The 27,787-nt window shown below is 44.5% G+C and overlaps 1 protein-coding gene across 1 annotated transcript in view; it reads left to right on the top strand.

The window, feature by feature from the left end:
• The first annotated feature begins 646 nt into the window (after positions 1–646).
• The window catches only part of cib3 (calcium and integrin binding family member 3), a 31,858-nt gene continuing 4,717 nt past the window's right edge, over positions 647–27,787 (top strand). The window contains exons 1-3 of the mRNA XM_043720858.2: positions 647–928; positions 14,935–14,969; positions 23,813–23,924. Of these exons, the coding sequence (XP_043576793.1) occupies positions 878–928; positions 14,935–14,969; positions 23,813–23,924 (198 nt within the window). The 5' untranslated portion in view covers positions 647–877. The remainder of the gene's footprint in view (positions 929–14,934; positions 14,970–23,812; positions 23,925–27,787) is intronic.

Below are 27,787 nucleotides of genomic sequence, written 5' to 3'. Positions count from 1 at the left end.
CATCAATGTATTCAGTAATCTCCTCCCGGTACCTCTCAAAGTAAGTTTGTGGAGGACATCCTGACCACAGTTATAAAAGACTGTCCATTCCCCTCTTGACTGCAGCTTGAACAAAGACTTTCAGCTCATCATTAAAGAATGCCACCATCAGTTCTGTCCCTCCTTCAGTGCAGTTCAGGTTTTACAGCCTGAATTACATCTTCTTTAACAGAGGTATTAGTTGTCCTTAACCATTATCCTGGTCTCTGTATTACCTGTTCATAGGTCAAGAGGTGAGCAGCCAATGAATAGCACAAGTAGCACTGACTGGCTACAGACATCAGTGTATTCAGCAGGCAGCAACTACAGATACCAGTCCCATCTCTTGTGTTCTGGACACAAATACTAGACTTTTATTGTTTCCAATGGGGCTTTGAGTTATTGGAGGCAAATTTTAGACTTTGTTTTACCTTTTGTGGACTCCTTGTGATCACATTCAGTATCATAGTAACTGCCACGGATGGGTACAGTCTCAGAGCTAGGAGTATACAGATAGTTAATGTCAGATCCTTGTAAATAATGAATTGGAATATTGTTGGAATATTACTGTCTAGCTGTCTTGGCTTTAGATGTGTGTAACATGAGCTACAAGTGAACGTGTTGGTGGCACAGTGAGAGGTATGTACACAGGGTCAGCCAGATCACATGCTTTGAGTCAAAGCTTTTTATACAAAAGAATGGATGAAATGATGCCATTATCATTCAGCATTAGCAGGCCAATGACGGCAGCAACCTGATCATGCGGTGAGCTCCATCCTTGTGTTTCTTTCATATCTCAACATCGAAAGAAGAGCAGGGAACCGGGAGGTCGTAAACAGTTCATGTACACCCTGAAAACATGGGCAACAAACAGACCATCTTCACAGCTCAACAGCTTGATGCCTATCAGGTAGGAAAATGCCCACTTTTCCTATCGTGGTCCTGTCACCTGTAGCTTACTGTAGTGATTGGAATGAGGTCAGCCAGGTGGACCTCATAGAATGAGTTCTCTGATTGGACCAGATTAACAGCTCCAATAGGGAGATGTGGCTGACTGATAAGAATCAGAATGACAAAAGTTCTGTTCTCTCAGAGCTGGCTCAGTGTCAAGGACCCTCCATCTGGAAATAGTCATAGAGATGTACAACATGGAAACAGACCCTTCGGTCCAAATCGTCCATGCCAACCAGATATCCCAACCGAATCTAGTCCCACCTGCCAGCACCTGGCCCATATCCCTTCAAATCCTTCCTATTTATATACCCATCCAAATGCTTTTTAAATGTTGCAATTGTACTAGCCTTCACCACTTCCTCTGGCAGCTCATTCCATACATGTACCACCCTTTGCATGAAAAAGTTGCCCCTTAGGTCTCTTTTATAACTTTCCCCTCTCACCCTAAACGTATGCCTTCTAGTTCTGGACTCCCCCGCCCCAGAGAAGAGATATTATCTATTTATCCTATCCATGCCCCTCATGACTTAATAAACCTCTATAAGGTCACCCCTCAGCCTCCGACGCTCCAGAGAAAACAGTCCCGGCCTGTTCAGCCTCTCCCTATAGCTCAAATCCTCCAGCCCTGGCAGCGTCCTTGTAAATCTTTTCTGAACACTGCCAAGTTTCACAACATCTTTCCGATAGGAAGGAGACCAGAATTGCACATAATATTCTAAAAGTGGCCTAACCAATTTCCTGTACAGCCGCAACATGACCTTCCAACTCCTGTACTCAATACTCTGACCAACAAAGGAAAGCATACCAAACGCCTTCTTCACTATCCTATCTACGTGCGACTCCACTTTCAAGGAGCTATGAACCTGCACTCCAAGGTCTCTTTGTTCAGTAACACTCTTCCAGGACCTTGCTGTTAAGTGTTTAAGTCCTGCTAAGATTTGCTTCCCCAAAATGCAGCACCACACGTTTATGTAAAGAGTGACTTGGTGATGGGATACCAGCCTTTGTGGAGTTATTTCACTTATGCCTCAAATGCATATCGAAAGATTATTTTTGATAAGTTGAGGGTTTTAATCTCTGCCATTCTTTCAAGCAGAGAATTCCAGGAGCTCACTACTGAGTGAAACAGTTTCTCCTCATCACTGCCTAACCCCCACTCCTAAACCTTCTACCAATTACTTTCAATCTGTGACCCTTCCCATTTGTTCTAGTTTAGCCCTTCTTAATTTTTATACATCTCAGTTAAATCTCCACTCCACCATGTCTGTTCCCAAGAAAAGCCTATTTGATTTTCCCTCACCACAAAATTTTCCATTCTTGGCCACACCTGCAGCCTTTCTATGGCAATCATTTACTGTATTCCTTTTCTTTTATCCTATTTTCCAACACTAACTTCCAGGGAGCTCAGGCTTTGTTTGCACCACCTTTCCCTTTTAAGGCACTACAACTTGACTGTGTTCAAAATGCCTCTTCTTTGAAGATAGCCCATTGGCTGGATAAATTGCAGCTGACCAATCAATTTATTCAGCCCAGGTTCTTACTTACCCCATTGAGGTTGGCTGTTTCCCTCGTTTCATCATTTTCACTCAGGATTGTACTTCATATCATAATGTTTATGAAAAGGACAATGTTCGCTGTCCCCTAAATATCCTTCTACCGGCACTTGATTATCCTCAATTTATTTTTGTCAAGTGTCCATCTGATTTCATTTTGAAATCATTAATTTTCTCCAATCCCACTACTCTCACACACAGTGAGTTCCAGGTCATTGACCATGTGGTGTTTAATGCTTCGTCCTGAATCTTTGGCTAAAATCTTAAATCTGCACACCACCCCCACCCCCCCCAACCCTTGTCCCATCAACTATTGGAAACAACTTTTCTTTCTTTGTCTTATATAAACTAGCCATGTTTATTTACTCCTCTAAAATCTCCTTAACCCAGAACTAAGGGGTCACAGTCCAAGGATACAGGGTACGAGATCAGGACAAATTTCTTCACCTCAGTGGTTAGCCTGTGGGAGTTCTCTGCCACAGAAAGCAATTGATGGCAACTCATTATATGCTTCAAAGAGGAAATAGATATAGTTCTTGGAGCTGAAGGGATCAAGGGGTATGGAGTCAAAACAGGAACAGGGCACTACATTGTAGAGTTAGCCATGATCACATTGAATGGCAGAGTAGGCCTGAAGGGCCAAGTGGCCTCTTCCCGATCCTGCTTCAGTAAAAGTCAATCTCCACTGTGCCTCCCTTCCCATTTTTGGTTGCTTAAACAACAGGAATGGCAAGCTAGTTATTTGTTACTGACCTGTGGACTTAGGAAGCAAACAGGATCTTACAAAGGGAGTTTGACACAAGCTCATTGAAATAACTGCACAGAGACCAGTATCCTGTCACCAAATCACCCTTTATTTACACGTACATGATACACTGGTTGTGACCAGCCAGTTCAGAGTCAGTCCCTCAAATCAGGAGATTCTCTGAATCTCTTGTTTGTTTTTTTTTTGAGACTGATATCCTGTCACCAAGTCCCCCTTTATTTACACATAAAGAGTCCATGACACTGAGCCAGCTCTCAGAGCGAACAGGATGTCTGACACTCCTGTTTATTTATTTTTTCTTTTCAGGATGAAAGACACTTTCTTTTTTCCCCCCCATTTTACCGCCTGACAGCGGTAATGCTTATTTTTCCCCAGCAACCATGTTGCTTGTGTGCAGGTGTTGGACGTAGTGGAAAAACGTGTGTAACTCTAATCTCCTGTTTATTTTTTTTTTATTTCCCTTAATCCTCTATTTATTTTTTCTTTCCTTTTTATCTTTTTTTTTAATTTAACCCCCACACTACCACCTAAGTGCGGTAGTGCTTATTTTTTCCCCAGCACCCATGGTGTGTGTGTGCAGGTGTGAGACACAGTGAAAGACACAAAGTGCACGAATCTTTATTCAAATTCCGCCACCAGGAAGATAGGAAAACACCCGGGTGGCCAGTGACAAACACTGCCCTTCACATCAAAGGGCAGTGCTGTGTGATCAAAACAGTGAAGGGGAGGGTAGGGACTAAATCAAGATAGAGTTGGAGGGAGAAATGTTGCACTCCACTCCCTGCGGCACCCACCTCTCCCTGAACAACTCCAGGGTGTTGGTGGACACCATGTGCTCCTTCTCCAAGGACACCCGGGCTCTAACGTAACCGCGGAAGAGGGGCAGGCAGTCGGCCCTAACAACCCCTCCACGGCCCGCTGCCTGGACCTGTTGATGGCCAGTTTGGCCAGGCCCAGGAGCAGACCCACGAGGAGGTCTTCAGACCTGCACTCCCTCCTCCGTACCGGGTACCCAAAGATCAGGAGCTTGGGACTGAAATGCAACCAAAAGCAGAGGAGGAGGTTTTTCAGAAAATCAAAAGGGAGTGCAAACACCCACACCCAATATACACGTGGTCCACAGACTCCACAGCGCCACAGAACAAGCAGTTGGGCTGGGAGTCCGTGAACCACCGCAACCTGCGGTTGCAGGGGACTGCTGCGTGCAGAAAATCTCCTGTTTATCTTTTTTCCATGGTGTGTATCACTCCTGTTCTTTTTTTTTATCGCCTGTTTATTTTTTTTATTTTTTCTTCTTCGTTTTTTTCTTTTTTTTTAACCCCCACACTACCACCTAATTGTGGTGGTGCTTATAAGACTTCTGTTTATTTTTTTGTTTTTTAAATTTTTTTTAAACCCCCACACTACCACCTAAGTGCGGTAGTGCTTATTTTTAATTAGCACCCATGGTGTGTGTGTATACATGTGAGACACAGTGAAAGACACAAAGTGCACGAATCTTTATTCACATTCCACCACCAGGAAGATAGGAAAACACCCGGGTGGCCAGTGACAAACACTACCCTTCACATCAAAGGGCAGTGCTGTGTGATCAAAACAGTGAAAGGGAGGGTAGGGACTAAATCAAAATAGAGTTGGAGGGAGAAATGATGCACTCCACTCCCTGCAGCGCCCACCTCTCCCTGAACAACTCCAGGGTGTTGGTGGACACCGCGTGCTCCTTCTCCAAGGACACCCGGGCCCAATGTAACCGCGGAAGAGGGGCAGGCACCTGTTTATTTATTTGTTTTTTTCTTTTCTTTGGCCAGTGACAAGCACTGCCCTTCCCATCAAAGGGCAGTGCTACAAATCTTTCTTTAATTTTTTTTTCTTTTTTTTTTAATCCCCCACACTACCACCTAAGTGCGGTAGTGCTTATTTTTTTCCCCAGCACCCATGGTGTGTGTGTGCAGGTGTGAGACACAGTGAAAGACACAAAGTGCACGAATCTTTATTCAAATTCCACCACCAGGAAGATAGGAAAACACCCGAGTGGCCAGTGACAAGCACTGCCCTTCACATCAAAGGGCAGTGCTGTGTGATCAAAACAGTGAAGGGGAGGGTAGGGACTAAATCAAAATAGAGTTGGAGGGAGAAATGATGCACTCCACTCCCTGTGGCACCCACCTCTCCCTGAACAACTCCAGGGTGTTGGAGGACACCGCGTGCTCCTTCTCCAAGGACACCCGGGCCCTAACGTAACCGCGGAAGAGGGGCAGGCACCTGTTTATTTTTTTTTCTTTCTTTTTTTTTAATTTAACCCCCACACTACCACCTAAGTGCAGTAGTGCTTATTATTTTTTTTTCCCCAGCACCCATGGTGTGTGTGTGCAGGTGTGAGACACAGTGAAAGACACAAAGTGCACGAATCTTTATTCAATTTCCACCACCAGGCAGATAGGAAAACACCCGGGTGGCCAGTGACAAGCACTGCCCTTCACATCAAAGGGCAGTGCTGTGTGATCAAAACAGTGAAGGGGGGGGTAGGGACTAAATCAAAATAGAATTGGAGGGAGAAATGATGCATTCCACTCCCTGCGGCGCCCACCTCTCCCTGAACAACTCCAGGGTGTTGGTTGACACCGCGTGCTCCTTCTCCAAGGACACCCGGGCCCTAACGTAACCGCGGAAGAGGGGCAGGCACCTGTTTATTTTTTTTATTTTTTTTCCTTTTCTTTTCTTTTTTTTTCTCTTTTTTTTAAAAATTTAACCCCCACACTACCACCTAAGTGCGGTAGTGCTTATTTTATCCCCAGCACCCATGGTGTGTGTGTGCAGGTGTGAGACACAGTGAAAGACACAAAGTGCACCAATCTTTATTCAATTTCCACCACCAGGAAGATAGGAAAACACCCGGGTGGCCAGTGACAAACACTGCCCTTCACATCAGAGGGCAGTGCTGTGTGATCAAAACAGTGAAGGGGAGGGTAGGGACTAAATCAAAATAGAATTGGAGGGAGAAATGATGCACTCCACTCCCTGCGGCGCCCACCTCTCCCTGAACAACTCCAGGGTGTTGGTGGACACCGCGTGCTCCTTCTCCAAGGACACCCGGGCCCTAACGTAACCGCGGAAGAGGGGCAGGCAACCAGAATTCCTTGATTGGCACAAATTAACAACCCTAATCTTATCGTCAATGAGATCCACCTGGTTCTAAACACTATACCTTCCCCCACCCCACCCTTCTGCCCTCAAGTCTGGGGATGTAGGCCTGTTCTTTCTCATGTAGCTTCTCCTGGAACTGTTTTGCTCTTCCATCCAGAGCATTTCCTCCTCTTCTGGCAGTAACAGTATTGAGGCTGCATTCGTCTTGGACTCTGAGGTTTCTTCGATGTTAGACAGAGTGGGAGAACCCACAATTTCTGACAGGCCTTCTAGCTGGTCTGAGGGGCCAGTTATGCGTTGCTTTTGCTCCATTTGCATGATAGCAGCTTTCAGGTGATCCACATGTTTGTTCAGGCATACCTCACCTACCTGAACTTCATATGTTATGGGGCCTGACCTCGCACTGAGCTCTCCTCATACGCAAACAGAGCCATTTCCACGGTTTCTTCATCCTCTGATTAGAGGAAGCATATGTCCAGCATTGGCGTTCCTGCTGCTGTTTTATTGTCCCCGTCCCAAGTCCAGGGATATCGGCATTAACCTTGTGCTGTCTCTTCTCCCCATCAGCAACTCTGCTGGAAATGTCCCATTAGTTGCGTGAGGGGTGATGCTATAATCTAACAGGAACCGAGACAGTGTGGCATTGAGTAAAGCTGTAGGCTGTTTCTTTAAGCCTGCCTTCAATGTTTGGACTGCCCTTTTCTCCAGACCATTGGACAATGGATGGTATGGAGCTGTCTGAACATGCCGAATACCATGCAACTTTAGGAAGAACTCTCATTCCCTGCTGGTAAATGGCATTCCACTGCCAGTGATCAATACTTCCATGTATTGCAAATGATACTAGCAGCTTTTCAATTGTCATCCCCGAGTTTGCCAACTTTGAATGGGCATCCACAATGACCAGGAACATTGAGCCCATGAAAGGGCTGCCATTGTCAACATATAACTAAGACGAGGGCTTACTTGGCCATTCCCACGAATGTTGGGGCACCGGTGGCAATTTTTGTTGGCACTCTGGGCACTGCCCCACCAACGCAGCAATGTTAGCCACCAATCCTGGCCAGCAGGCATAACTTCTTGCCAACATCTTCATTTTGGAGAGCCCTCGGTGACCCTGGTGGAGTTCAGCCAGTATCTGGCAGTGACCTTTACCTTGAGGCAATGACCCTTGCTCCCCACAGTACTTTGCTGTCCTCTACAGTGATCTGGTCTCGCCAAGTCCAGAAAGGTTTCAATTGTGGTTGTGGTGGCTCCTCTGTTTTTCCCCATTACAGTCAGCTGTTTTAGTTTTGCCAGCATGGAATCTTTGTGTCCACAGTCAGCTATTATCAGTGACTAGAAGCATGTCCATAAAGTATCGAATCAGAAGGGACTTTGCATTAACCAAAAGCATTAGCCACTTGGTCTCATGGGCGGTGTTCCAACTTGTACTTGTATGCACTGAGAATAAGGGCCCAATGCTGAATTCCATCAGAAAGTATGGGTGGCACCGCATTGTCTTCTTTAAGTGGTCCTAGCAGGGGTTTGCGGTCTATTACCATGGCAATTTCACATCTGTAAAGGTGTTGGTGGAACTTTCCCACACCAAAGATGACCGACAAACCTTTCTCCATCTAGGTGTATTAGCATTCAGCAGCAGCCAATCTGGGCAGCATATGCTATTGAGCGTTCCTCTGCCAGTGAGCCAAAACTGCCCTGATATCATAAGGGGAGGCATCATATATCAGTAAGACCTCTTGCTTTGGATTTTAGTGGGCCAACACCTTCAATGACGATAGCAGCTTTTTCACTTCCCCTAACGGCTAATTAGAGTCATGGAGACGTACAGCACAGGGACAGACTCTTGGTCCAACTTGTCCATGCCAAACAGATTCTCCATTAGTCTATCCCATTTGCCAGCATTTGACCATATTCCTCTAAACCCTTCCTACTCATACCCATCTGGATGCCTTTTAAAATGTTGTAATTGTACCAGCCTCATTCCACACACACACACACATACATACATCCCTCTGTATAGAAAAAGATGCCCCTTAGGTCCCTTTTAAATCTTTTCCTTCTCACATTTAAACTTGTGCCCTCTAGATTTGGACTCCCCCCCCCAACTTCAGGGGAAAGACCTTGGCTGTACACCCTCTTAATGCCCCTTGTGATTTTATGAACTTCTATGAGGTCATCTGTCAACCTTCAATGCTCCAGGAAAGGTAGTCCCAGTTGACTCATCTTCTGCCCATAGCTCAAATGCTCTATCTCTGGAAACATCTTTGTAAATAGTTTCTGAACCCTTTTCAAGTTTCACAACATCCTTCCTATAGCAGGGAGATCAGAATTGCACACAGTTTTCCAAAACTGGCCTCACCAATGTCCTGTACAGCCATAACATAACCTCCCAACTCCTGTACTCACTGAATGCACCGATGGAATCAATAAAGGCAAGCAGACCAAATACAGCCTTTGTTGCTCTATCTACCTGCGACTCCACTTTCAAGAATCTATGAACCTGCACTCCAAGATTTCTTTGTTCAGCAACACTTGCCAGGATATTACCATTAAGTGTGTAAGTCCTGTCCTGACTTTCCTTTCCAAAATTCATTTATCTAAATTAAACTCCATCTGCCACTCCTCGGCCCATCAGTCCATCTGATCAAGGTCTGGTTGTACTCTGAGGTAACCTTCTTTGCTGTTCACTGCACCTCCAATTTTGATGTCATCTGCAAACTTACTAACCATACCTCCTATTTTCACATCCAAATCATTTATATAAAATGATTAAAAAGTAGCTGACACAGCACTGATCTTGTGGCACCCCACTGGTCACAGGCCAGCAGTCTGGCAAGCAATCCGCCACAACATTCTATTGCTTACCTTCGAGCCAATTTTCTATCCAAATGGCTAATCTAGCCTTTATAACCAGTCTGCCATGTGGAACCTGGTCAAATACTTCACTGAAGTCCAAATAGGGAATGTCCACCACTCTGCCTTCATCAATTTTCGTCACTTCTTAAAAAACTCAATCAAGTTAGCGAGGCGCTATTTTCCACGCACAAAGCCAGGTTGACAATCCATAATCAGTCCTTGCCTTTCCAAATACATGTACATCCTGTCTCAGAATCCCCTCCAACAACTTAACCATCACTGATGTCAGGCTCACTGGTCTATAGTTCCCTGGTTTGACTTTCCACTGTTCTTAAATAATGGCACCATGTTAGCCAACCTCCAGTCTCCCAGCACCTCACCTGTGGCTACTGATGATTACAAATATCTAAGCAAGGGGCCCAGCAATCACTTCCCTAGCTTACCACAAAGAGTTCTGGGGTACACCTGATCAAGTCCTGGGGATTTATCCATCTTTTTTGCATTTTCAAGCTATCACTATTTGTTTCCCCAAGTTCTTCCATAACTTTTTCCACAGTGAACACTGATGTGAAATACTCGTGAAACACCCATCCCCTGCAGTTCTACACACAGGCTGCCTTGCTGATCTTTAAGGGGCCCTATCCTCTCCCAGTCCTTAATGTAGTCATAGAATCCCTTTGGATTCTCCTAACCCTATCTGCCTGAAGCTATCTCATGTCACCTTTTTGCCCTCCTGATTTCCCTTTTAAATATGCTCTGACTGTCTTTCTACTCTTGGGTGGCACGATGGCTCAGTGGTTAGCACTGCTGCCTCACAGCGCCAGGGACCCAGGTTCAATTTCTACCTCAGGCAACTGTCTGTGTAGAGTATGCACTCCCTGTGTCTGTGTGGGTTTCCTCCGGGTGCTCCAGTTTCCTCCCACAGTCCAAAGATATGCAGGTTAGGTGAATTGGCCATGCTAAATTGCCCGTAGTGTTAGGTGCATTTGTCAGGGGTGAATGTCGGGGAATGGGTCTTGGTGAGTTGCTCTTCAGAGGATCAGTGTGGACTTGTTGGGCTGAAGGGCCTGTTTCCACAGTGTAGGGAATCTAATCTAATCTTCTAGGGATTCACTCGATCTCTGTTATGTATACCTGACCTGCGTTTCCTTCTTTTTTTCTTGGCCAGAGCCTCAATTTATCTGATCATCCAATATTCCTAACCTCTACCAGCCTTGCCCTTATACTAACAGGAATGTACTATCTCTCATTATGTCATTTTTTTGAAGGCTTCCCACTTTCCAGCCATCCCTTTACCTGCAAATATCTGCTACCAATCAACTTTTGAAAGTTCTTGCTGGAGACCATCAAAATTGTCCTTCCTCTAATTTAGAACTCTAACTTTTAGATGAGGTCTTCTTGGCTATGTGAGGATTTTCAAGGCTGACCCTTTTTCAATGGCCAATGTAAGGGTGCCAAGATAGAGGTCAGATTACATATGAATTTTCTGTAATAATTCACCAACCCATGGAAAGACCTAAGCTCTGGTTCAGATGTGGGAGCTAGGGCACATTTGATCACTGTCACTTTATTCTCCAATAGGTGTAACCAGTTTTGTCGACTCTGTGACCTGTTATGGTCCAGGCCAGATCCCCTCAAAATATTTCAAGAAAGCAGTCCAGACCCTAACTTTGCAAGGTGTTTTAAGCAGGTGTAACGTGGATATCCCAGGAGAGAAGCAGCTGGTCAAACACAGGATCTTACAGGAAAGAGGACCAGCTACCTTGTGTCCATCAGCTTCAAAACTGCCTGACTGCTTTCAGTGAATGGGAGAAAGTGAGGACTGCAGATGCTGGAGATCAGTGTCTGATTAGATTAGATTACTTACAGTGTGGAAACAGGCCCTTCAGCCCAACAAGTCCACACCGACCCGCCGAAGCGCAACCCACCCATACCCCTACATTTACCCCTTACCTAACACTACGGGCAATTTAGCATGACCAATGCACATCTTTGGACTGTGGGAGGAAACCGGAGCACCCGGAGGAAACCCATGCAGACACGGGGAGAACGTGCAAACTCCACACAGTCAGTCGCCTGAGGCGGGAATTGAACCCGGGTCTCTGGCGCTGTGAGGCAGCAGTGCTAACCACTGAGGAGCAGGAGAATCAATGTTTCGGGCAAGGAAATTCAGGAATTTCTGATGAAGGGCTCTTGCCTGAATTGTCGATTCTCCTGCTCTTTGGATGCTGCCTGACTTGCTGTGTTTTTCCAGCACCACCCTCTCGCCACTGCTTTCAGTGAATAGCCAGACTAAAACCAAACCAAACCACAGTAAAGCTGTGCTGGGAGAACTGGCCACTCCCCTTTCATTGTACAAGTGCTTTTTCCCCAAAAAAACCTGAAAGCTTTTCCTGAGGCAGTATGTGTTAGCTATAATTAAACTGGCCCTAAAACCCTTCAACTTAGACTTTTCAGAGTATGTGTCTTTTATGACCTCTCTAAACAAAAAAACCACCAAGGACAACATAACCTTGTTAAAGGAGCAGCATCGTCCTATACGCAAGTCGGTCACTTGGGACACCAGGAACGCACACTTCTCTTCTCAGGCGTGTGCCCTCCTGGGAGAAGCATTTATACACTCTGTCCGCGTTCTCCAAATGCTCTTTATTGCTTATTTACCATTTATCATTTACCATCCAGATAAATGGTAACCTAGGGTGCCCTTGTAAAATGTTCTTCATCGTCTGCTGGAAAAGAGCACAGGCTGATGCGACCCCAAATGGCAGCCTTGTATATTGGTACACACCCATATGGGTCTCAATTGTGGCATACTTCTGGGATGAAAATGTGTTGCTGGAAAAGCGCAGCAAGTCAGGTAGCATCCAAGGAACAGGAGAATCGACGTTTCAGGAATCCTGAAGAAGGGCTTATGCCCGAAACGTCGATTCTCCTGTTCCTTGGATTCTGCCTGACCTGCTGTGCTTTTCCAGCACACATTTTCAGCTCTGATCTCCAGCATCTGCAGCCCTCACTTTCTTCTCGCATACTTCTGGAACTCAATCTAGTTGCAATTGTAGATAGGCATGGCTCATGTCTCGCTTCATGAAGAACTACCACTTTTGTGTACAAGTCCTCTATGTGAGGGATTGGGTATTTATCCAGCTACAAGAAGCTGTTTAACATTTGCTTAAATTGCCCACAAAGGCAAACCAACCCATTGGGTGTCACAATTGGAAATGTGTTGCTGGAAAAGCGCAGCAGGTCAGGCAGCATCTAGGGAACAGGAGAATCGACGTTTCGGGCATTAGCCCTTCTTCAGGAAATTGTCACAATTGGTACAACTGGTGCTGCCCTTTTCACAAACTACACTGGTTTGATGATTCCTTCATTTTCCAGCCTCTTTATTTCTGCCTCTACTTTTGCCCAGAAGGCAAATGGCACTGGGTGGGCCTTTCAAAAATCACGGAATTACGTCCTGGTCAACGTATAAAGTGGCTTTGGCCCCTTTGATAGTCCCTGGTCTTTCCTGAAAACGCCTGGGTATTTCACTAGGATTTCATTCAGGCAGCCATTTTATAATCAAAAAATGTTGAGCCAATCAAGGTGAATCTTTCTTAACCAATTCTGCCCCAATAGGCTTGGGCCAGAGCGTCTTAGAGAGAATCAGTGATAACTCCACTAACTGCTTCTCATAGGAGACCGGAACTGAAGTCATACACTTAATCTGTAACGGTTCCCCATTGTATGTTCTCAGTCTGGCTGAAATCTTGGGCATACTTAAGGGTTGGAGTCCAGAGTGAATCTTGTCAAAGACCACTTCTGCAAACACTGAATGAGCTACATCATTATCAACCTCCATGAGAACCAGGTGACCATTTAACCATACCTTAATTTTAACTGAGTCTGATTTGGATGTTGCTAAGCAATTTAACTGCACCATCCTACATGTAGGCGGACTTTTCAGGGTGTACATTCTCCTGGATGCTAGCCTCTAAGTTCTCTTACTTAAGTCAGACCTTGCAGGACTCCTTTGCTGTACAATGGCTTGTCAGGACAGATCCTGAAGAACCTTTTAGCCATTTGTCAGAGGGTTGGTTTTATTGTGGAGTTTTGATGTGGGCTGACCAAGGGTCCCTCTGCTCTGAATGTGCCCTGCGTGATGTTATGCAGTTGCCTTCACCCAAGCTCAATCGGATCGATGAGGTGATTGACTTCCATTGGGACGCCCTGTAGCCCGCACGTTCTACTTGCTGCATTTTCTAATGACAAGGCCAGTTGCAGTGACCATTTGAAGTCCAGTCAGACTTCAGCTAGAAGACACTTCTGCATGGTTACATTAATCCCGCAGACCAAATGGTCTCTCAGCATTTTATTCAGGCTTAACCCACAATCACACGCCTCTGCCACTCATCTTAAATTTCGTCAAAAATCCTGATACGGATTTCCCAGCCGAATAAAACCGATAGCATCTCAGAATTGGAAGAGGTTTGGGGCTATAACATTCCTTAACCAAATCTGTCAACTCTTGGAAGGTTTCAGTGTCTGGTGCCTCTGGGAAAGTTAAGCCCCCAGAATCAAAAATGCTGGGGTCTGCGAGCGGTCAGAGGGATTACTTGCTGGTTTTCGTCTGCCCCAATGTCACTTGCCCAGAAAAACATATCGCATTCTTTCCACCTAATGGCTCCAGTCTTCAATAGCAAGATCTAATGAGTTAAGCTTCCCAAATAAAAGCATGATGCCAGAAATGCTTACCCCCAACTCAAAGACGATTGCAGCCAGCAAATGTTCTTCAGGCATGTACTGATTCTCCTGTTGCCACTGAAATAACTGCATGGAGGCCAATCTCCCATCATCCTTTATTTATATGTGTACAGCACATTGGCTGTGACCAGCTAGCTTGGAGTCAGTCTATCTGAATCTCCTGTTTATAGCTGTATGCCAGAGCTCCATGATTGGGGTTGTTAACCTGGGTCAGTGAGATCCACCTGGTTCCAATCACTACACCTAGCAAAAATAAAAGCAAATTGTGTGCTGGAGTTAAACTTGCGAAACAGGAAGCCCCCAGGGTTTGTTACTTGAATGGCCATTCAGTGTATCCAAACAGTGTCAAAGTGGTAATAAACAAAGCATTAAAACAAGAACAAATAAAGATTTTTAGGTTTCTAAACCAGTTGGGTTCCCTGAAATTATGCTGGAGAGTGTCTGACATTGTCTACATTTCTTGTAAATGTGACCTAGGAGACTGGAGATTGTGCTTTTTTTTAAATTCATGGGAGGGAATGTCTAAAAGGCATATAAATCACCTAAAGGTATAAAGCTGCAATATTCTTGCCTCAACCTCAGAGAGGAAAATGATTGTATGTGTTAGCTCTGTGCCAGTGACTATTTTAAATTATTGTTCCCTCATTATTGCCACTGTATCCAGAGGAAATAATCTTTCCTCAGTCACTGCATCAAAACCTCCCCTGCTCCTGTGTGGTTCGGCCCTAACTTTCCTCAGAGCTTCCCCTTCCTGGTGTTAAGAGAGTTGTTACTCTGCAATAAATGTTTAAAAGATTCTCCAGAATCCAAATCCATGATATCATGTTCATTGTCATTCATTGATTGTGGATTGACGATTTTATTTTAATAGCATGTTCAATATCTTCTTTTTTAAAGGATTGTACCTTTTTCACACGGAAAGAAATCCTGAGGTGAGTAGTGCGCATCAGTTACCTGTGCTAGCGCTGGCTGTCAGCATCTGAAACTGCTTCTTGTGTCTGTGTCCTCAAACACAGGCATCTATCCAACTACTGCTCCTGCCTTAACCAGTTAGTGTCAGTACATGAGAGGTGATATAAGGAACTGTCAGCCCCAGTTCCCAGTGGTGTCAGTCAATAACATGGGTATGGAGAAACTCCTTGGGTCATGGCAGAAAGGTAGGAGAAAGCAGAATGTTGGAGCAGGAATCATAGAATCCCTACAGTGTGGAAGCAGGCCCTTCAGCCCAACAGGTCCACACCCACCCTCTGAAGAGTAACCCATCCAGATCCATTCCCTTAACCTATTATCCTATATTTTACCCCTGACTAATGCACCTAACCTTCACAATTTAGCATGACTAATTCACCCTAACCTGTTCATCTTTGTGACCATGGGAGGAAACCAGAGCACCCTAAGGAAACCCACACAGACACTGGGAGAATGTACAAACTCGACACACAGACAGTCGCCTGAGGCTGGATTCGAACCCATGTCCCTAGCGCTGTGAGGCAGTAGTGCTAACCACTAAGCCACTGTGCCCAGGAGAGGTGAAGGCTGTTAGTTGCCTTATGATCTAATGTGGTCTGAAGGAATGCTTGAGACCTGATGGATTGAAAGAATACTTGATGGATATATTAATTGAGTTAATTTGGTTTAAGTTGCTTGTACACATATGGAAGCTCATAACGTGAGATTTATGGAGTGTAGCTGACTGAAATAAAGCTCTGACATTACAGTGTGGACTTGAATTCTGTTTGAATGCAGTTATCTTTTGGAGTATAACATTGGTAGCAGAGGATGGTTGAGTCAAAATATCAAGTCTTAGGATATGATTATCCATCTTTTTTATGAAAATGAGTCTCATGACCAGGGAAGAATAAGGTTGCAGTGGAGACATGGGTTTACTGAAGAGGAAACAATGTATGGCCTTGCTTTTTTTTAGAACTGGAGCTTGATGGTTTAGTAATGATTGGATAGATTGATAATGAGTTGGAGGGTAGGGTGGTAGTTTGCTAATGATGAATTCAGAGATACATGTGTGAATATGAAATAATAGTTATAAATACAGCAGCAGAAAGCTTTTTTAAGCAAAGGAACGTGAAAGGAACCATCAATAGTAGACAAAAAGGTTCAAACGATTTTGGCAATTCAGCCAAACCATAATTTATCATTTGCACGAGTGTGGGCTGCACATGGTAAGAGTTTGTTGAAAATGGTGGGAACATTTTGTCCATATCAATGAAGTTTTGGTGGAATCCTCAGTTCCAGTAGTAATAAGTGATCAGCCCCTGGCTTGTGAAAAGTCAACAATTAGAGGGTTTTTTTTCAGAGCATTTGAATGCACTGCATACAGATAGAAATGCTTTTACTAAACCAAAGTCTCAAAGAATTCAGCAAGCCTTAAGGTGAGGATATTGGAAACCATTTTCAACTGGGATATATGGTTAATTATGGGAGACAGGAACTCAAAAATTGGAGAGGTCAGGGGTGAGTGGTAAAGATGGAAATCAGAATGTTCAGGTTCGCTGTTCAAGTTTGCTTGGTATGGATTTCAAATTTGCAGATTCTGAAGGAGTTATGGCCGATAGTGAAATTCCACATTCCTCACATATCTGAATGTTACACAACCACAAAGGTTAAACTGCCACAGTTGACAGTGTGCCTGATGATGGACAGATCAGTTCTGATATCAATAGGAGGACATCAGTTCCAAAGGAGAATACCAAAGTCAAAAATCTACCAGGAGGGACTAGTAAAAAGAGAGATGAGATTATTATGAGCAGGCGGGATGAGGGGTATGGGGTTAGGCTCATGGATTGGGAATATGAAGTACAAAGATGGAAGGCAAGAAAGCATAGTGTAAGCTCAAATAGTGTGTTTGAGCAATGAACATAGGAAAAGATGTGGAAGAAACTGTTGAAAGAAATCCTATTAATGGAGGGGGAGGGTGGCCAAACAGTAACAATCCAGAAAGAGATAGAAGGAACAGTAGAGGGGAAGTTGGAACGGGACAAGAAATGCAGTGCAAATCAGTGAGTGATTGATAAAAGCAGAAGAGAAGCAATGATGATTGCACAAGGAATGAAGTGACTATACCAGTAAGCTTCTATTCTTTGTTTTAATGTAATTACTTAATCAACTATAATATAAGACAGGCTCAAGTAGCGAGTGTAAAATTAAAGCCAAAATTGATGATTTATCTTAATTACAGTCATTCCACTTAATTAATCAGATATAGAGAAAAGGGTAGATTGAACAGAAAGGGTTAGCAACATAGCCAAATGTCATGTATGGAGGGAAGAATTACAAAGAACCACTTCCATGAACTCCCTGTAACACAAAGTGACTCCTGCCTGGGTCTTTTTCTTAGACTGTGGAGAAATATTTATGATTCCTTTCCAGATCCTCTGGAATTAACCTCTCATAATTCTGATAGCCTAAACTTTCTCAGTTTTAGCAACTTGAAGAGTTTGGATAGAAATCTTCTGGCTTGAAATCTCCACAGACTAGAAACCATTTCAGCTCAGGTCAATGGTTCTTCTGCACTATTAGCTTGATTCTCCTGCTTGGAGAAAATTGTTCTTTCTTCTGAAGTGAGCTCCTGATTCTCTGAACTGAACTCAAATGCTAGAACTAACAGCTTTCTGCTCTGTTATAAACTCAACAGTCATTAACATCACCTCCACTAACAATATGAGGGCTCTTCCAGACACTTATGGAATCATAGAGTCATAGAGACGTACATGGAAACAGACCCTTCGGCCCAACCCGTCCATGCCGACCAGATATCCTAACCCAATTTAGTCCCACCTGCTTGCACCTGGCCCATATCCCTCCAAATTGTCTGCAGTCACATCATTTCTTGGAATGGATGCAGCTTGGTCACCATTCCAAATGACCTTCCAACCTATTCAAAAAATTACTTTCATAAGAACTGACTGTCTTCCATCCACCTCTAGTTTAAAATCCAAATCCTAAAGCATATCTAATTAACCTATCAGTAGAATATTCACTTTATTTTCATGGCATAGACTAGAATCCCTACAATATGAAAACAGGCTATTAAGCCCAACGAGTCCACGCCAACCCTCTGAACAGTATCACACCTAGACACATTCCCCTACTTTATATTTACCCCCGACTAATGCACCTAACCTACTCTCCCTGAACACTATGGGAATTTTAGCATGGCCAATACACCTAAGCAGCATGTTTTTGGATTGTGGGAGGAAACCCACACAGACACAGGGAGAATGTGCAAACTCCACGCAGACAGTCACCCAAGGCTGGAATCGAACCCGGGTACTGGGCGCTGTGAGGCAGCAATACTGACCACTGAGCCAACATGCTGCATGTCTGCTAACTTCACTCAAGTCTGTGTGGCACTGTATTAAATACCAATTTTATCAAATATTGAAAGTCCATGTACAGCACTTCAACAGCATTACACTCATCAATAACGTCTGTTTCCTCAAAGAGAAACTTACAGCAAGTTAGATAAACATGGCTTTATATTAAGAAATTCTTGTTGACTTATCAACAAACCAGCACTCTTTCTTTTGTAGTGTAAATTGTACTTTTGTATTTGTTCATGGGATGTGGGCTTCACTAGCTGGGCCAGCATTTGTTGCCCATCCTTAGTTGTTCTGACTGTGCCTTGTAGATGATGGCTTGCCTTTGGAGTGGTAGGTGAGTTAAGTGCTGCAGTATTCCTAGCCTCTGATCTGTCCTTATAGCTACTGTATCTATTTGGCTGGTCCAATTTAGTTTGGTCACTCCAAGGATATTGATGTTGGGAGATGCCAATGAATGTCAAAGGGTGGATTCTTTCATGTTGGAGATTGTGCTAGAGAATGACAAATGTGATATGCCACTTGTCAGTCCAAACCTGTTTCATTGATCAAGACAGGAAATGTTTAAGGTTGCGGACATGGTGCCAATTAAGTGGGCTGCTTTGTCCTAGATGGTGTCAAGTTTCTTAAATGTTATTGGAGCGACACTCTTCCAGGCAAATGGGGAATATTCCACTACACTCCTGACCTGAGCCTTGTAGATGGTGGACAGGCTTTGGGTAGTTGGGAAGTGAGTTGCTCATTGCAAATTTAGCTTTTGTGCATTTGTTCTAATGGGTGCAAGACAATCTGCTTTTACTTCAGCTCAATCTGCCTCTGAAAAACAGATCATAGAATCATAAATCATAGAATCCCTGCAGTGTGGAAGCTGACTATTTGGCTTTTCGAGTTGACACTGACCCTCCAAAGAGCATCCCACCCAGACCCACTTTGTCCCTACAACCCCATATTTCCCATGGCTAGCCCACCTAGCTTATACACTAGGTGGAATAGCCGTGTTAAATTGCCCATAAACTGCAGATCTTTGGATTGTTGGAGGAAACTGGAGCACCCAGACGAAAGTCATGCAGACACTGGGAGAAGGTGCAAACTCCACACACGACAGTCACCCAAGGGTGGAAATTGAACTCAGGTCCCTGGCACTGAGGTAGCAGTGCTAACCATTGATCTCATCGAAGTTCTGAAGAAGATTTGTAGCGCAGGTTGTTGACTTGATTGCTGAGCTGGTAATTTTGTTTGCAGACGTTTCGTCTCCATTCCAGGTAACATCGTCAGTGCGCCTCTGGTGGAGTGTTGGTGCTCTGTCTGTAACAGGGCCAAAATTATTCCCTCTGGTCCTGGGTTCTCCCACAAGGAGAAACAATCTTTCCATATCCACCCTGTCTAATCCTGTAAGAATCCTGTATGTTTCAATAAAGTCATCTCTCATTCTCCCACCAATGAGTATAGGCCCAATCTACTCAACCTCTCCTCATTAGACAGTCCCCTCATTAGATCAGTCGAGTGAAAACAGCATTAACGTTGATTTCACCAGTTTTCAAACCGCCCCTCCCACACCTCATCCCAGATCCAACCCTCCAACCGGGCACTGCCCTCCTGAACTGTCCCACCTGTCCATCTTCCTTCCCACCTATCTGCTCCACCCTCCCCACTGACCTATCATTATCACCACCTATCTGCATCTACCTATCACCTTCTCAGTTACTCCTCCCCCCCAACCCCCAGCCCTACCTCCCAGTGGAGTGCCACAAGGATCGGTGCTGGGTCCACTACTTTTCATCATTTATATAAATCATTTGGATGTAAGCATAAGAGGTATAGTTAATAAGTTTGCAGATGACACCAAAATTAGAGGTGTAGTAGACAGCGAAGAAGGTTACCTCAGATTACAATGGGATCTTGATCAGATAGGCCATTTGGGCTGAGAAGTGGCAGATGGAGTTTAATTTAGATAAATGTGAGGTGCTGCATTTTGGGAAAACAAATCTTAGCTGGACTTATACACTTAATTGTAAGGTCCTGGGGAGTGTTGCTGAACAAGGAGACCTTGGAGTGCAGGTTCATAGTTTCCTGAAAGTGGAGTTGCAGGAAGATAGGATAGTGAAGGCGGCGTTTGGTACGCTTTCCTTTATTGGTCAGAGTATTGAGTACAGAAGTTGGGAGGTCATGTTGCAGCTGTACAGGACATTGGTTAGGCCATTTTTGGAATATTGCAAACAATTCTAGTATCCTTCCTAGCGGAAGGATGTTGTGGAACTTGAAAGGGTTCAGAAAAGATTTACAAGAATGTTGCCAGGAATGGAAGATTTGAGCTATAGGGAGAGGCTGAATAGGCTAGAGCAGTTTTCCCTGGAGCGTTGGAGGCTGAGGGGTGACCTTACAGAGGTTTACAAAATTATGAGGGGCATGGATAGGATAAATAGACAAAGTCTTTTCCCTGGGGCGGGGAGTCCAGAACTAGAGGTCATAGGTTTAGGGTGAGAGGGGAAAGATATAAAAGAGACCTAAGGGCAACTTTTTCACACAGAAGACGGTGCATGTCTGGAATGAGCTGCCAGAAGAAGTGGTGAAGGCTGGTACAATCACAACATTTAAGAGGCATTTGGATGGGTATATGAATAGGAAGGATGTAGAGGGATGTGGGCCAAATGCTGGCAAATGGGACTAGATTAGGTTAGGATATCTGGTCAACATGGACGAGTTGGACCGAAGGGTCTGTTTCCGTGCTGTACATCTCTATGACTCTGTGATCTCCCCCCCACCCCACCCCCTCCAATTTGTCTCTCAGCGCTCCCCACTCATATTCCTGATGAAGGGCTTATGCCCAAAATGTCAATTCTCCTGCTCAAAAGCTGCCTGACCTGCTGTACTTTTCTAGCACCACACCTTTTGACTCCTACTCTCCGGCATCTGCAGTCCTCACTTTCTCTTTCATACTCTCTCTCTCTTTCTCTCTCAAACAATATCCCATGTAAAGACTGCCACAAACATTACATAGGGCAAACTAGAAGAAAACTAACCATCAGGGCACACGAACACAAAGTAGCCACCAAGAGACATGATCAACTATCACTTGTGTCCACACACACTGACGAAGAAGGACACCAATTTGACTGGGACAACGTATCCATCCCGGGGCAAGCCAAACAAAGACATGCACGGGAATTCCTGGAGTCAGGGCACTCAATGTGGAACTCCATTAACAAACATATAGAGTTAGACCTTATATACCAAATATTAACAAACATGTAGAGTTAGACCCTATATACCAAATATTAACAAACATGTAGAGTTAGACCTTACATACCAAATATTAACAAACATCTAGAGTTAGACCCCATGTACCAACCATTCAGAAACAAAACTGGAAATGATACTACCCACTTCAGCAAACCCAGCCACATCAATAGCAAGTGGGACGGAACACCAACGCTTCACTGGATGATGATGATGTTACCTTGTACGGTGAAGGAACATCTGCAAACAAACGTACCAGCTCAGTGAGCACATTAACAACCACACTGATCTCATCTCAGTTTCATTTCCACCATTTTCCTTCTGTAGGCATTGCCTTGTTGGGTAGTTTCTGAAACTCTTTTACTTGAAAAGTATCAAACTGCAGAAATGTAGTTTTTAGATTAAATAAACTGCACACCAGTCAATATGTACAAAAAAAGAGCAAAGGAGGTTTTGAAGATGACCTTTCCGGTTGTGGGGAGCTTTGTTGTCAGTTGGCATTATTGTGACATTTCAGCAGTTTTGCTACTGAACTGTCACAATTACATCATTTCACTGAGAGATATGGTGGATGCAGCAATTCTGGAATTTCTTGGACAGTGCGGTCACCCCAATGATGAGTATCATCTGTACGGAATAAAGGTGATGTGCAAATTACGTCATCTCATTTTGCACTTTATTTGTGAAGTGACTTGGCATAATGACTGATGTCATCAGTGATGTGTATCTCTGCGTAGTGATTCTTGCAAAGGATAATACCACAGTATTGGCTTTCAAAGACCTAATATTATTCATAAAACCATAAGAAATAGGAGCAAAAGTAGGCCATTCAGTCCATCGAATCTATTCTGCCATTCAGTGAGATCATAGCTGGTTTAATAATCCTCAACTTCATTTTCCTGCCTTTTCTCCATAACCCTTGATTACCTTATGGATTAAACGTCTACTTACCTCACTCTTGAATTTACTTAATGACCTGGCTTCAGCAGTCCACTGCCGTAAAGAGTTCCTCAGATTCACTACTCTTTGAGAGAAGATATTCTTCCTCATCTCAGTTTTAAATGTGTAATCCCTTAATCTGAGATTATGCCCTTGGTCCTAGACTCTCCCACAAGGGGCAAACAAAATCTCCACAGCTACTCTGTCAAGTCCTCTAAGAATCTTGTATGTTTCAACTCAATTTCCTCTTATTCTTCTATATTCCAATAAGTACAGGCCAAACCAACTCAACTTCCTGTCATACGACAGTCACTCCATATTTAGTATCAGCATGGTGAACCTTCTCTGGACGGACTCCTTGGTCAATTTATGGAGAATAAGGAACAAAGTGAAGTAAAGGGTGGAGATATCTCTGCTGCTGTGGTTTGGTAACAGGATGTGAGCTCACTACAATTTCACACTCACACCGCTGGCACGGTGGCTCAGTGGTTAGCACTGCTGCCTCACAGTGTCAGGGACCCAGGTTTGGTTCCCGCCTCAGCTGACTGTATGAAGTTTGCACATTCTCCCCGTGTCTGCATGAGTTTCCTCCGGGTGCTCCGGTTTCCTCCCACAGTCCAAAGATGTGCAGGTCAGGTGAATTGCCCATAGTATTAGGTGCATTAGTCAGGGGTAAATGTAGGGGAATGGGTCTGGGTGGGTTACTCTTCGGAGGGTTGGTGTGGGCTTGTTGGGCCGTAGGGCCTGTTTCCATACTGTAGGGAATCTAATCTAATCCATTTTGGGATCGACTGACTGGGATCAAGTGCTGCCTATAATGGGGAGTCTGTTGAGAGGCTCCTCCTAAAAGATGCTTTTTATCAAATAATTAGCAGTAACTTGTGATGCTATCTAAAACCAGGACTGTTTTGTACCTTGGTTTGTAAAGTTCTGTGTTTGGAATCGTAGGGGTGGCAAGGCAAGTCAATGAAGGAGTGACAGCCAAACTCCTTTTTTTGGTCTTTTTATTAAAATGTTGAGCACCTCTTTCTCTCTCTCTCTCTCTGTCTGTCTGTCTCTCTCTCTGTCTCTGCCTCTCTCTCTGTCTCTCTCTCTCTCTCTCTGTCTGTCTCTCTCTCTCTCTGTCTCTGTCTCTCTCTGTCTGTCTGTCTGTTTCTCTCTCTCTCTGCCTCTCTCTCTGTCTCTCTCTGTCTGTCTGTCTCTCTCTGTCTCTGTCTGTCTGTCTCTCTCTCGCTCTCTCTGTCTTTCTGTCTCTCTCGTTGCAGGTTGTTCCACCGCTACCGAGACCTGGCTCCACATCTAGTACCACTTGATTACAAGGATAACCCTGATGTAACCATCCCCTATGAGCTGATTGGCAGCATGCCAGAACTGAAGGTAGCCAGAGTGCAGGAAACCGCAACTTGTGCCAACAGTACTCTCACTGGCCCACAATGAATAATTCAGCCTGTACTAATTGACAGGAGACTTTGAGTATTTTTCCAGCAACATGACACCCATCAATGACTGGGAGACATGGTCAAAAATGTAACACATCCTCTGTCTGTCAGGAGGTGGAAGTTGAGATGAATATCAGAGCAGTTCATTTACTGGTCATGTGTGTGCATTGCATTCAGTTGGAATGCTTTCCATTTATCAATTCATTTGTCCATTTATTAAAATTGCATCAGGTTCAGGCCTTAAAAAACCCAACACTTTCAAACTGCTTTGAATTCCAAACAGCCTGACACAACGTCAGTATTTATTGTTCACCCATAATTCTCCTTCAAGCTCAGTGGTTTACTTGGACATTTCTTGGGGTCAGTTAGGAGTTAACCACATTACTATGGAGCTGGAATCAAATGTAGGCCAGACTAGATAAGGACAGCATAATTCATTTCAAAACCGACAACAGTCAATCAGATGTGGGCTTTCCAATAATCCAATAGTTTCATGATCATGACAATTCCAGAGTTATTCATGAATTGAATTTAAATTCCCACCAGCTGCTGTAATCAGATTTGAACTCATACCTGAAGCATAGAAACATAGAAACTGGGAGCACGAGTAGGCCATTTGGTCCTTTGAGCCTGCTGTATTCTTCAATATGATCATAACTGACCCTCTATCTCAATGCCAAATTCCCACTTTCTCCCTAAACCCTTGATCCCCTTAAAATCTAGAACTTTGCCCGTCTCGCAAATTTGAATGCGGAATACAGGGCTAAAGGCGGGATTCTTGGCAGTCTGGAGGAACAGAGGGATCTTGGGGTCCATGTCCATAGATCCCCCAAAGTTGCCACCCAAGTTGACAGGGTTGTTAAGAAGGCCTATGGTGTGTTGGCTTTCATTAGCAAGGGGGTTGAATTTAAGAACCGTGAGGTTATGCTGCAGCGCTATAAACCCTAGTTAGACCATACCTGGAATATTGTGTTCAGCCTCATTAGAGGAAAGATGTGGAAGCTTTAGAGAGGGTGCAGAGGAGATTTACCAGGATACTGCCTGAACTGGAGGGCATGTCTTATGAAGGAAGGTTGAGGGAGCTAGGCTTTTCTCATTGGACCAAAGAAGGATGAGCGGTGACTTGATAGAGGTGTACAAGATGTTGAGAGGCATAGATAGAGTGGATAGCCAGAAACCTTTTCCTGACACAGTAATGGCTATCATGAGGGGGCATAATTTTAAGGTAATTTGAGGAAGGTTTAGGGGAGATGTCAGAGGTAGGTTCTTTACACAGAGAGTGGTGGGTGCGTGGAATGCACTGCTAGTGGTGGTAGTAGAGTCAAATTCATTAGGGATATTTAAGTCACTCTTGGATAGGAACATGGAGGATAGTACAATGAAGAGTACTATGTCGGTTAAAAGGCCGGCACAACATCGAGGACTGAAAGGCCTGTACTGTGATGTATTGTTATTTGTCCTATGTTCTATATTTATCTATCACTTTCAAAGTTTGTGTGAAGATTTGTAGCTCGGGTGCTTGTTGCTGTGGTTCTGTTCGCCGAGCTGGAAGTTTTTGTTACAAACGTTTCGTCCCCTGATTAGGCGACATGATCAGTGCTTGGGAGCCTCCTGCGAAGCGCTTCTTTGATGTTTCCTCCGGTGTTTATAGTGGTCTGTCCCTGCCGCTTCCGGTTGTCAGTTTCAGCTGTCCGCTGTAGTGGTTGGTATATTGGGTCCAGGTCGATGTGTTTGTTGATGGAGTTTGTGGATGAATGCACTCCATCAACAAAAACGTCGACCTGGACCCAATATACCAACCACTACAGCGGACAGCTGAAACTGACAACCAGAAGCGGCAGGGACAGACCACTATAAACACCGGAGGAAACATCAAAGAAGCGCTTCGCAGGAGGCTCCCAAGCACTGGTGATGTCGCCTAGTCAGGGGACGAAACGTTTGCAACAAAAACTTCCAGCTCGGCGAACAGAACCACAGCATGTATCACTTTCTTTAATGTATTCAGTGACTTGATCTCCACAGCCTTCTGTGGGAGAAGAATTCCATAGGTTCACTACTCTTTGGGTGAAGAAATCTTTCTTCATTTCAGTCCTAAATGGTCTACTCCACACCCTGAGACTGTGTTGCATGGTTCTAGACTCCCCAACAGAGAAAACATTCTCCCTTCATCTAGTCTGTCCAGCCAATTTAGGGTTTTATATGTTTCAATCAGATCCCCTCTCATCATTCTAAGCTCTAGTGAATACAGGCCCAGTCAAACCAATCTCTCCTCATAGGACAGTCCTGGTATTAGCCTGATGAACCTCCACTACACTCCCCCTATGGCAAGGATATCCTCTCTCAGGTAGGACGTAATACTCCAGGTGTGGACTCCATAACCCTGTATTACTGCAGTAAGTAATCCTACTCCTGAACTCAAATCCCCTTGCAATGATAGCTAATTTACCTTCCTAATTGCTTGTTGCACTTGCTCATTTACTTTCATTGTCTGGTGTACAGGGAACAGGTATTTCCCTCCCCACCCCACCTGCGTTCCACAGAAACCATTCCCTCCATGACTCCCTTGTTAGGTCCACGTCCCCCCACCAATCCACCCTCTATATCCGGCACCTTTCCTTGCCATTGATGAGGTGTAAAACCTGTGCGCACACCTGCCTCCTAACCTCCATTCAAGACCCGAAAAGATCGTGTCAAATCCGGCAGAGATTTTCCTGCACATCCAAACACCTCATCCACTGTGTTCGTTGCTCTCGATGTGGACTCCACTACATCGGGGAGACAGAATGCCAACTCGCAGAGCGGTTCAGTGACCATCTCTGGGACACACTCACCAAACGACTCATCGCCCTGTAGTCAACTACGTCAACTCCCCCTCACACTCTTCCAAGGACACACAAGTTCTGGGCCTCCTCCACTGCCAAATCCTAACCACTTGACAAGTGGAGGAAGAATGCCTCATCTTTTGCCTCGGAGCCTTACAACCACATGGCATCAACATTGACTTCACCAGTTTCCAAATCTCCCATCCCCCCCACCTCATCCCAGGTTCAACCCTTCAACGGCACCACCCTCTTGACCTGTCCTATCTGTCTATCTTCCTTCTCACCTATCCGCTCCAACCTCCCCACTGACCTATCACAATTGCCTCCTACCTGCAAACACCTATTACTATCCCACTTACCTTTCCCTCCCCAATCCCACCTCCTTATTTGTCTCTCAGCCCCCCCCTTCTGCTGCACAATGCTGATGAAGGCTTATGTCAGAAATGTCAACTCTCCTGCTCCTCAGATGCTGCCTGACCTGCTGTGCTTTTTCCAGCACTGCATATTTTGACTCTGACTCTCCAGCATCTGCAGTCCTCACTTTATTCTGGTATGCAAGATCACCCAGATCCTTTTGTACTTCCACACTTTTCAATAGATCACCATTTTAGAAGTACTCTCCTTTTCTGTTTCTCACACCAAAGTATAACTTCATATTTAACTGCATTAGACCTATGTTTGTCCACTAACCCAACTTCACCTTCAAGCCTCCTCAAAGAATGTTAGAGCCAGGCATCTAGATTATAAATCTAGTAATATTGCTACTAATTTCTCCAAAGATAAAACCCAAGAAAACAAAAACAAATTGAATAAAAAAAACAGGTAGTTCTCCTATAATGCTGTAGTTGCATTCCAGTGAAACCTCACTTATTAGGATTTGGAGGTGCCAGTGTTGGACTGGGGTGTACAAAGTTAAAAATCACACACCAGGTTATAGTCCAACAGGTTTAATTGGAAGCACTAGCTTTCAGAGCGCTGA

This window comes from Chiloscyllium plagiosum, unplaced genomic scaffold (genome assembly GCF_037043375.1).
Source record: "Chiloscyllium plagiosum isolate Xiang-an unplaced genomic scaffold, Cpla_swu_hap1 HiC_scaffold_28, whole genome shotgun sequence".
Taxonomy (NCBI): Eukaryota; Metazoa; Chordata; class Chondrichthyes; order Orectolobiformes; family Hemiscylliidae; genus Chiloscyllium; species Chiloscyllium plagiosum.
This window is presented reverse-complemented; position numbering and strand designations above follow the sequence as displayed.